Source organism: Silurus meridionalis, chromosome 18, assembly GCF_014805685.1.
Source record: "Silurus meridionalis isolate SWU-2019-XX chromosome 18, ASM1480568v1, whole genome shotgun sequence".
Taxonomy (NCBI): domain Eukaryota; kingdom Metazoa; phylum Chordata; class Actinopteri; order Siluriformes; family Siluridae; genus Silurus; species Silurus meridionalis.
Window position 1 is genome coordinate 11705397 of NC_060901.1, and position 10889 is coordinate 11716285.

The window sequence follows — 10889 nt, forward strand, 5'->3', positions numbered from 1 at the left end:
ACACTGTGAACAAAAATCGATGTAGAATAGCAGGCAAGCTCTATAAATGATGAATACTTTCTGTCTAAGATAAGTGCCTACTTTGGTGTACAGAGGCACCTAAAGTTAATCTAATCTGATGTGTTTGCACACAACTGGCCAAATCTTATATATCAAATAGTATAAATATTTCTTAAAGGTATGGAAGGTATGGAAGGTTGCATGAACCAGCACTTTTATAGATAATGTTTGGTGGCCATGAAAAATGATTATATGGAACAACATAAACTTTCAATAGTGGACATTTTCTTGGATACACTATATATAATATTGTATGCAACTTGTTCTGGAAGGAAATTGCCCTGGAAGTCTGGAACATAGAGAAGTAAAATGGGAGAATATGCGTGTAACCATGGTTCTTACTATTAAATGAAAGACGTTCAGGTTGAAGGGAGGCCCTGAACTTTCGAAAGAAAGGCAATGCTTGTAAACTCATGGTTACTAGAAGATGAGATGCTATTAATAACATAGGAGCGCATAGGAAAATTCAGCATGTTCCAGATACTCCAGAAAAAAAATATAGACACTAAATCCCATGACTCTAAATTACATTGCAACAGTACAAAATAATAAGATGCATTAGGTGAAGCAGCATCAATGTTTTGGCCAGCTGTTTGGCACAGTGGGCTGATCGTTAACAACAAACACGGCAATCTTAGCCACAAAAGTGCTTATGATGCCGTATCGAATCAGCCTGATTTGAACAGTAAGCACGAAGTCCTGGGGTTTTGGCAACGCTCTCTGCACAGATACCACTGCACCATGGGTTGTTTTCTGGATGCTAAAGTATCCTTCTGCGTCACCATCCACGATAAAGAGCTGGATATCGTCCCCAGGTACAGAGCTGGATGGCCCCATGCGGAACACAGCAGCAGGTATGGGGATGTTGGTGGAAAATGTCAGATTGTAGAAGGAGATTCTCAGGGGCAGAGACTGGCACTCTTTATTCTGCTCACAAGGCAAGCGTTCACAACGACTGGAAAGGCAGCACAGGAATTAGCATGGAAACAGCAGCATATATGAGGTATAAATAAAATTTCATTTGAAGACAAATATAAAAGTGGGATATTTGAGCAAATCAGAAAACACAACAGTAAACTAAAAATCCAACAGCCACCTCAGAAACACATCGATATTAACTCAAATGGAAATATGGGGGTACTTATTGAGCATCACATGGTTGAGCACATAAGATAAACAGATGATGGAAAATGGACAACTGGAGTAAGATATTTTAATTAAGCGTATAGTTGTTTAAATATGTAGCTTTTACATATTTCCATGTGAAAACTTGTTATTCAAAAGAAACACAATATCTCACCATATACGTAACAAAAGTTACGTATATGGTGAGATATTGTGTTTCTTTTGAATATGACTATGCAATAAAATAGTTGTCAAGCAGACTCCTTTCTTTCTTTTTTTTTTTTTTAAGCAAAACTCTTGCAGGTAGAATGCAGATAAAATCCTCCACAAATTTCAGCTACTAATTTAAGCACAGTATTATTTTGTGTGTGTTTCTTTTTTTTTCTTGTTTTAATTGATCATAAGTTTCTTTCATGTCTCTTACATTAGAAGTATAAGATACTCACTTCTCGGCTGCACGTCTGTATTTTTGTGGACACTCAAATGATAGGCAGCGAAATCCCCCATGGATATTGTAGCAGCTCTGTGTGGCCGAACAGTTGTGTGTTCCAGTTGCACACTCATCAATGTCTGCACACAAGTTATTGGCATCCGAAGATTACATCATTTTCAATATAATTGATATATTTATAAAAACATGATGTTTACCCAGGCAGGTGCGTCCATTGGGGGAGAGTGAGTAGCCTGTGTGAGGGCAGATGCATTCATAGCTACCAGGTGAGTTTAAACAATCATATGAACAAACTTTGCCCCCAGAAATCAAGGCACATTCATCAATATCTAGAAAAGAACAATACAAATAAATGATGTTATATAATTGTCAGCCACATGTAGGATAGGGCCGTAAAATTTCAAATGGACAAAGAGTTACCTGGATCTCCAAGTAACATTAATATAAAAGTAATATTTTACCTTCACATGTATGGCCATCCATGTTGTTGAGTTGATAGCCACGGTGACAGAAACACTGGTAGGAGCCATAGACATTGGTACACTCCTGGCTGCATGGGCTGCTCTCACATTCATTCACGTCTAAAGGAGCGATCAAGTTCAGTGCACACCAATGCTATGAATTCTGCCAACAGCAATTACATGGGTTGATTAAGGACCCACCTTCACAGCTTTTGCCATCACTCGCCAGCTTGAACCCGTGATGACAGCTGCATCGGTACGATCCAGGAGTGTTATCACATTTGTGAGCACACAGGCGTCCCTGATCGCTCCTGCATTCATTACTGTCTAAGAAGAATATGTACAAATCATTTATTTGATGTACAGATATTTATACTATATACGAGGTGGTATCAAAAGGTTTTAAGTGCTAATGGTGCGATTCTGACCACATGCATTACCATGTCTGCGATTTCATCCTGAACAGCAAGTTAGAACAAAAAGCAAACATGGAATTTTGCACGAAACCGAGCGAAACTGCCACAGAGACGTTTGATATGGCATACGCTTGATATACGGCATTTGCTTGTGCATGATAATCATTGGAGAACAATCCACATGATTTTACACCTGCACCCATCCTACTCTCCAGATTTGGCTCATGCCGACTTTGCAGAAGATGAAATCCAAAGGTTGCCATTTTGACACCATTGGGAAGATCTAGCACGAATCGCAGAAGGTGCTTGACATGCTTCGAAAAGAAGATTTCCAGGATGCATTCCAGAGGTGGCAGGAATGCTGGGAGAACTGTATTGCTGTGCAAGGGGACTATTTTAAAGCTGATAGTGTGTAAAATACTTTCTTGTAAAAAGAGCTAGTCGCAAAACTTTTTGATACCACTATGTAAGGCAGAGGGCCAAGGAGGAAACGTTGGACTTACCCTCACAGGTTTTACTGATGCCATTAAACATAAATCCAGAACGACAATCACAACGAAAGGAGCCCAGAAGGTTTACACAGACATGGCCCTGACAGGCACTGGATGGTCGGGTGCACTCATCAACATCTGGCAAAAATGTGAAAAAGACATAATTGGGTTTTTAGAACCATTTCTTTAACATTCAGGAAAACACACTTTGATACAAAATTGAATACGAGCATACTGTTTTAGGAGTCCTGGGTTGAGCACACGGCACTCTTAATATAAAAAAAAAAATTTTTTGGGAAGGTATATGTTTACTGGGTCTAATATCTATGCATATCTGAGATCTGTTTATATATTAATAGCCTAGACCATGTGTCTTTAACCAGGGGCCTGCGATTTCTAGGGGGTACGCGGCGGTACTGCAGGGTGTCCGCTAATTAATGTTAAATCACAAATTATTTTTTGTTAAAAATACACATGGGTAAAAACATCACAGATAAAATATCACATTTTAATTATAATTAAATTAAAGTTCTAATAAAATTAAAGGTCACATTCATGTATAAATGTATAACAGTCCACCTGATAGAAAAATAAAAATATATGAAATGTATTCAAATAGCTGTGAACAACTTATTAAATTGTGATTTTAATTGCGAAATATGTGTTTGTTATAATGCAGAAATCATTTGGAAAGATTATGAAAATATACAGACAATGGTGCATGTACAACAAAAACATAGTTCTAATTGGCTTAACATAATAGAACTAGCATAATATGATTGGTTTCTATTATCAGTGGCTTTGTTTGAAACATTTTGTATCATGTGTCTTTTGCCAAATCGGTTCTTGACCTGAAAAACATTAAAGACCCCTTATTCAGAGCTGAATAAGGCAAAGGAAAATTTGAACTGCAATTCACCTTGCAGACAAGAGAAAGCGTTATATTGTGTTTTAAATATACACACATATTGTACATACATTCTTAATATCCATTTCAAAAGGAACACCTATACACTGACCACATGTCATTTATATTGTTTCTATAAACTAGCAAAGCTGTTCTCACGCCAGAGCATCTACGTGTGTAAATAAAGAATGAGATGGAAAAGAGAGATAATGACAGGGAACATATAAGATAAAGTATTTTATCTTATAAAGTATTGTATCTTATTTATATGACACTTGAGAGAGCAACATACTTTTAATTCTGATCAATGACATCAGTAAACTTTATCAATTTGCATAAAAACAAAAAATATAGCTTTGAATAAAACAATATATAGGAATTACTAACACAAATGCTTACCCATGCAGTGTGTCCCCTCTTTGTTCAGGTGATAGCCACGTCCACATGTCACTGAGATCCTCTGGCACATATAGGAACCCACCGTGTTAACACACGTGTGACCGGGTTGGCATGGGCTCTTCCCATGTACACATTCGTTTATGTCTTAGAAAAAGAACAAGCACTGAATGACTGCTGAATATAAATAGTACTGAAAATATGTATATGTTACAAAGTATATTTCAAAATTGAATGCCATTTCTATATAAAATGTTTTATATGGACAAATAGCTAACCAATGCAGTTTCCGACAGCATCCTGGATGTAGCCAAGCCCACACTGATGTCGGGGATGGCAACGAAATGACCCAGCAGTGTTCTGACACGTGAAATCATGTCCACAGTTATGTATTCCTACCAGACACTCATCAATATCTAAGAGAATTGAAACATAACTAAGAACTTTATGCACCATATTACTTTAGTATTACAAATAATCAGAATTAACAGGGAACAGGAGATAACCTTTGCAGGTGTTGGTGTTAGTCAGCTCATATCCTGTGCCACAGCTGGCTTCTCTTTGACAGCGGTACGAGCCCTCGGTGTTGATGCACCTTTCGCCTGGCCTGCAACTGTGCGTGCCTGACAGACACTCATTGTAATCTGAGAGCAAAATGGAAAGACATATAACAGATCTTTCCTGGTTTAAAAGATTTCCTAATGCTATGCTCATTATTAAGAAATGGATTTCAGCTGACCAGAGTTAATTTCCTACTTTTATATTAATACACTTTTATTATTATATTTAACTAATAAAAATGATCTTCAATGTCTACAGAACACATTCATGTAAATACAATCTTGTTTGTAGTCAAGTCATCTACTGATCTCACACAACTCTAATTATATACTGCACTGTTTATATCCTAATTACATTCTGCACTTCAATGCTCACATTTTCTTTTTAAATTGCACTCTTAAGCATAACCTTATAAAACAATTGAGTTAGAAATAATCCCAAAAGTCATGTAAGAGACAAGATGTTTGAATCCAGTACTGGGCATTTCAGCTTTTAATTTTTTGACAATGGCGGGCCACTGGCGAACACTATCAGAAGCACTGACCTACATTTACAACCTAAATTGTAATATTTGTTCCATGTAATTTCTCCCAACTGCTTCCATTACGTGTATGTGGATGTTAGATTTTTTTGTCCAATCAGATTTCAGCCTCTATGTGCTGCCATGTCAATCTAATCTTCCCAGAGCCTTCACACTCAGTAGTGCTGGCCTAATTATTTTAGATTATATTAGCAATGGGACTGTTTCTTTAACCAATCAGATTTCAAATTCGCCTTACAGAGCCAGCCAGCTGGTCCAGAATAGTGTCAGCATTTTTTCGTCCTCTGATTGGTTGGTTAGAGGGAAACTGTTACAGCTAAGTTTGACTAGCAAAACACGTCTGTAGCGCTCTGCACACAATACATCTGAGTTAGACTTTTTTTATGCCCACAATGACTGACGGAGGAAGAGAAATTGACTTGGTCACAGACTTTTCCAGAAAAGCTAGAGATCGTGAGGAGAGGTCGGCCAAACCCAAAGCTAGCTAGCTTGTCTCAGCCTGGGAAAGTTTTTTTTTTTTTATATTAAAACTACTTTTGCATGCTTGTTACAAAAACTGAAAAAGAAAAAAGAAAGTATAAAAAAGTAAATTAAGAAAATAGACTTACCCTCACAGCTATAGCCATCAGATTTAAGGCGGAAACCTCTCAAGCAGACACAAGAACCGTTTCCAACACACAGCTGAGAGCATCTCGTTACTCCTTCTATGTCAAACACGAATGTCAGAGCATGTTTTCACTTCATCATTTTTGAAGAATGATAATTGTTTCTCAAACTATATTTCTCAAACAACACAAAAATATATATACTCTCAACAACTGTGCATTTAAAATGCATGCATATTTTGCAGTACAGCAAGCAGTGATCTGACCACACAAGTAAGTAAAAACCACAAACCAAGAAAAGACAAGAAACCATACAGCTTAGAACCACATCTGAGCAGATAATATGGCCCCATACATGTCATTAATAATTAGACACACCATCAATAATTACAAGGGAAGCAGTTCCATTGAAAGCCAGACACACTGTACGTGATTGGCTCTGCTAAAGTTTATTGTTCACTAATATTTTAGTCTGTATTTGAACCTTGACTCACTTGCTGCCAACCCTTGCTTTATAATGTTATTTAATAGATAGATATATAGATATATAGAGATAGATAGATAGATAGATAGATAGATAGATAGATAGATAGATAGATAGATAGATAGATAGATAGATAGATAGATAGATAGATAGATAGATAGATAGATAGATAGATAGATAGATAGATAGAGGTTCAAGTTTCAGGTTGAAGAGATTAATCCTTACCTGCACATATGTCAGTGTCTTGAGCATTACCTTCATCACTGGTGTTTGTGTTATTCAGCAGAGGTGACACTGTGTGAAAGCATAAGCAAGTATTATGCTGATTATTTCTTGGTATGTGTATTTTAAAAAAGTTCAGACAGGGCCATGTTTAGCACTGTGTAGCATCATGTCACATTTCACACAATATCCAGACCTTTTTGGAATTGAGGTTGTAGAAAATCAACATAACAGGCAGTGTTGGGCAACGTTACTTTTAAAAGTAATGCATTACAATATTGAGTTACTCCCCAAAAAAGTAACTAATTACGTTACTTAGTTACTTTTTATGGAAAGTAATGCGTTATATTACGTTACTTTTGCGTTACTTGTATCTCTTTCACGCCTTACAGGTGTAACAGGTGTAATAATAGATAATTGCCATTAAGAAATAAGTTATATTAGGGCAAAATACATGTCTTAAACATTAAAAATGCTTAATAACTTCTGAGAACAATAAGATGATCGACTAAATTTTGACCACAAGGCTGAACACTTTCCAGTCACACTTCTGTACACTGCTTTTCAATCTGCCTTCGCCGTAAGAAATGTAACTATTGTTTGTGTATATAAGGTTGAGGGTGTGGGCTGCACACCGGTGATGTGGAGGGAGAACATACCTTTCACTGTCATCACATAAAACTTCGTGCAATTCCGTAAACATGACCTCGTCCTCGTCTACATCATTCTCTTCTTCATCATCAGCTTGAAACATTCTGAACGCTTTTTACAAAGTTCGCGCTATTATCAGTGACCGTGGCAGTTTATCTTCCCACAAAGAGCAAATGAGCTGTGAATTTGCTCTTTATCTCTGTGATGGCATCGTACATGTGGAAAACTTTTATTCTGAGCAGTCAATAGATCAGCAGAGGTGGAAAGTTTTCTATATTTCTGTCTCCATTTCCATATATGCAACATTGCATGATGTTGCATATATTCAACCTTATACACACACACACACACACACATCTGTAGTGCTGTGCTTTGCATTCAGATGTTTTTTGTTTTGTTTTTTTGAAGTGGTATTTTTTGCAGTTGACAAGAGCTTTTTTACCAACACATGATCTACACTTAACCATTATTCCTTTCTCCTTTTCCTCGACTATTTTAAAATAAGAATACTTCCATCACAGTAATGTAATGCTCTGGTTTGCCATCTCCGCTTCTGACCAGCTTCTGTTCCTGCTGCTTGCACGTATGAGTGCGCGAATCTACGTGGCTACGTTCATTTTAATTCAGTATTAATTTTGTTTATGCAAAATAATTTAACAGAAAAGTAACTCGCATTATATTTTTTTAAAAAGTAAATCAGATATTAATGTGTACATTTATAAAGTAAAGCGCTGCTTTACTCATTACTCCAGAAAAGTAATATTATTACGTAACGCACGTTACTTGTAACGCGTTACCCCCAACACTGGTAACAGGACAGGTGCTTGTGTGTTGTGTACGAGTGTGTTGTGTAGAAAAATGAGGCATTCACCAATGTAATTACCTATTACTAAGCTTTGCTTTTTCTCCATGCAGCAGGCCCTTGCTACATTCCTGCAGTGAACAGTGATAGGAATCTGCAGCTCACAGCTATGGTTTTCTCTCTGAGTCAGCAGCCCGAGCAAACAGCACTCACAGCACATCTGGAGCAAGAAGAGAGAAACATGGAACAAATAATATACACTTTATGTAAAAAAAAAAAAAAAATGAAACTAGGTGCATACCTTGGCAGTGTTGACTTTAAAAGGGTCCGTCTGAAGAATTATGTCACACACTTCATTTCTTTTGGCACTGGCCATGCCATCAGTACAGACACTTTCTTCAAGCGCAGCTTTACAACATTGTTTCTGAGCCATCCTAGCACAGAATAGAGAAACACAGAGCACATGAACACTGTAGCTTGACCAGAGTTTTATTTTTAATCCACACTTGCTTTCTGCAAAAAGAGGTGCCTATTAAGCCTGGGGGCCAGGCAGCTGTTTAAAACTATGCAGAAGTTATTGCTTTCCTGAAAACCTTCAACATAGCATTTGGGGTGTTAACAGTTATAATGGAGGCCCAAACCAGGTGTTTTCCTACCTGCAGAAGGAGTGGGATAGACGAGGAAGGGAAGCACAATGCTGATTGCCCAGACCATAGACTCGCCCGTTTTTACAACACGTCTCTGAAGACATCTGTTCATGGCCAAATGCTAAAGAGATTAGGATAGGTTTTTACAAAGATACAGGACACATAGCTTATTAGTGAATAATATTAGTGAGTGTGTTTCTCCATTTTGCATCCTACAAAATCTACAAGTTAAAATTACAACAAAAACAACAATCTAACAAAAATAGAATGAAAGAGTGAGTATTAGGAAAATTAGAGTAAAGTACTGTTGAATATTTATATGCTGCCTGCAAAACAATTCTTCCCTGAGAAAGGAACAGAACAGATTTTTACACAAGAAATCATTGTTGTCATTCTTGCAAGTGTGACAACCCACATTAAAAGCAGGATTTAGCAGGACTGGTGGCTGGGCACTGCTAACAATGTTTGGATACACATACACAGAACAAGGACTGCCACAAATTTGCCCAAACTTTCTTAGTAAAATGTAACAACTGATATGTATGAGAATTATGAATAAAAGGTGAACACCTATTTAGAAATGAGAAGTAATTTGGTTTGGGGTCCCTGAGACAGTCAGCTGTGACAACAGACCACATTTTAAATGTCTGGAGCAAGATAGGATGTCACCTCAGGTCTGTACTCTGAACAGCCAAGACTGTTCCTCAGTCTGACCGACCCTTGTGTAGCTCTGCTGAGGTATCGTGCAAACTCCAATATAATAGAGAGCTGAGACATTCAGATCACCATGCAAATTCTAAAATTAAAAACCCAAAATTTATATTTTATAAAATAATATTTATTTTATCTCCTGTCTATGCTGTTTTACATATGGTGTATATATATATATATATATATATATATATATATATATATATATATATATATATATATATATAGTATTTTAGAAAGTGTAAAACACAAAATTTACCTTCTACAGAAAGAACCCCAAATGCAATGAATATTATTTTCCATTCAGAAGCCATAGCTGGTCTGTGTCCTTGAGAGGTCGGACTAAGACTACACTGAGGTGTCACAAGCCCAGACAGTGGAAAGTGTTTCCTACTGCCACACCCCCATAATGATCCAATCATTGTGTGATTTAAAAGAAATGTGTTTTATTTAAATATCTTTTATGTGATTTCCATGAAGTTTACTGACTTACTGTCTGTCAGTAAATTAGTTTTCAATAAAAACCCACCGAAAGTTGAAGGGAATTTGATCCCAAAAACAAGTGAGAAGTAATATATTTGCTGAGCACAATGATACAATATATGAAAACCTGCAGAGTGCCATATAGCTTCGGTGAAATTAAGATTTTAAATGATGCATGTTGCCATGGAAGTCCATGACATGGTGATACCGAGTGTTGCCAGAAAGTTTAGCATGTGCATATTTAGCTTTTATGTGTAACATACCTACAGTCTGTATTTTACTATGCATCACCGGAAAAAATGTAGACAAAATATGCCTGAAGTAATACAGCACCTGAAGTAATGCCACCAAGATTGGTGATGACAATGTAAACCATCTCACAATGGTGTAAACCAGCGGTGGCCCCCGGGCCTCGCACCGGCACCGGCACAGGTCCCCAACCCCCGGGTCCATGAGTTAATTGGTACCGGGGCGCACAGATAGAATTCATAACCTAAATTATATTCATTGTATTTTTTAGTTAATTCTGAACAATGTTTTATTTTGTAAAATTAACGGATTCTCTCCCACACATCTGTCTATGACTCACTCTTGATGCATGTCATGATGCCTCATATGATGTTGAAATAACCCTAGATGGCTCTTCACATCAGGATGACTTTGTTTCAAAGTAGGGTACTAACGTGTGTTCTGTGGGTTGAACAAACTTTTGTCAAATGCAAAATATGACGAAAGTCTGTTGCAACCAGTAGCGGCAGTACCACTAATTTATTCCAGGATTTGTGACAAAGACACCATGCTGTATGGTAAGATTGTTCGAAGGTAAGTGCAACAGGTCCACCTAAAATTGCAAAATGCCAGATGTTATTAGTGTC

At 37.2% G+C, this 10889-nt stretch overlaps 1 protein-coding gene across 1 annotated transcript; it reads right to left on the reverse strand.

Annotated features, from left to right (window-relative positions):
- Positions 1-192: 192 nt before the first annotated feature.
- On the reverse strand, positions 193-9866 carry LOC124401122 (fibulin-1-like). The gene is made up of 15 exons (XM_046873112.1): positions 9791-9866; positions 8830-8941; positions 8475-8607; positions 8255-8393; positions 6724-6792; positions 6018-6113; positions 4814-4951; positions 4586-4723; positions 4311-4454; positions 3017-3142; positions 2299-2424; positions 2098-2217; positions 1834-1965; positions 1632-1755; positions 193-1015 (listed from the first exon to the last, which is right to left on the reverse strand). The coding sequence occupies exons 1-15, from the start codon at positions 9843-9845 to the stop codon at positions 634-636; spliced, it is 2034 nt and encodes a 677-aa protein (XP_046729068.1). The 5' UTR covers positions 9846-9866; the 3' UTR covers positions 193-633.
- Positions 9867-10889: the final 1023 nt, after the last annotated feature.

Excerpts from the sequence above, each read along its gene's own strand:
- LOC124401122 (XM_046873112.1), bottom strand. The coding sequence starts at position 9,845 with ATGGCTTCTGAATGGAAAATAATATTCATTGCATTTGGGGTTCTTTCT. Across the intron at positions 6,793-8,254 it reads AAAGCAAAGCTTAGTAATAG|TGTCACCTCTGCTGAATAAC; the intron begins GTAATTACATTG and ends GCTTTCACACAG. Across the intron at positions 4,952-6,017 it reads TGATGGCTATAGCTGTGAGG|ATTACAATGAGTGTCTGTCA; the intron begins GTAAGTCTATTT and ends TTTTGCTCTCAG.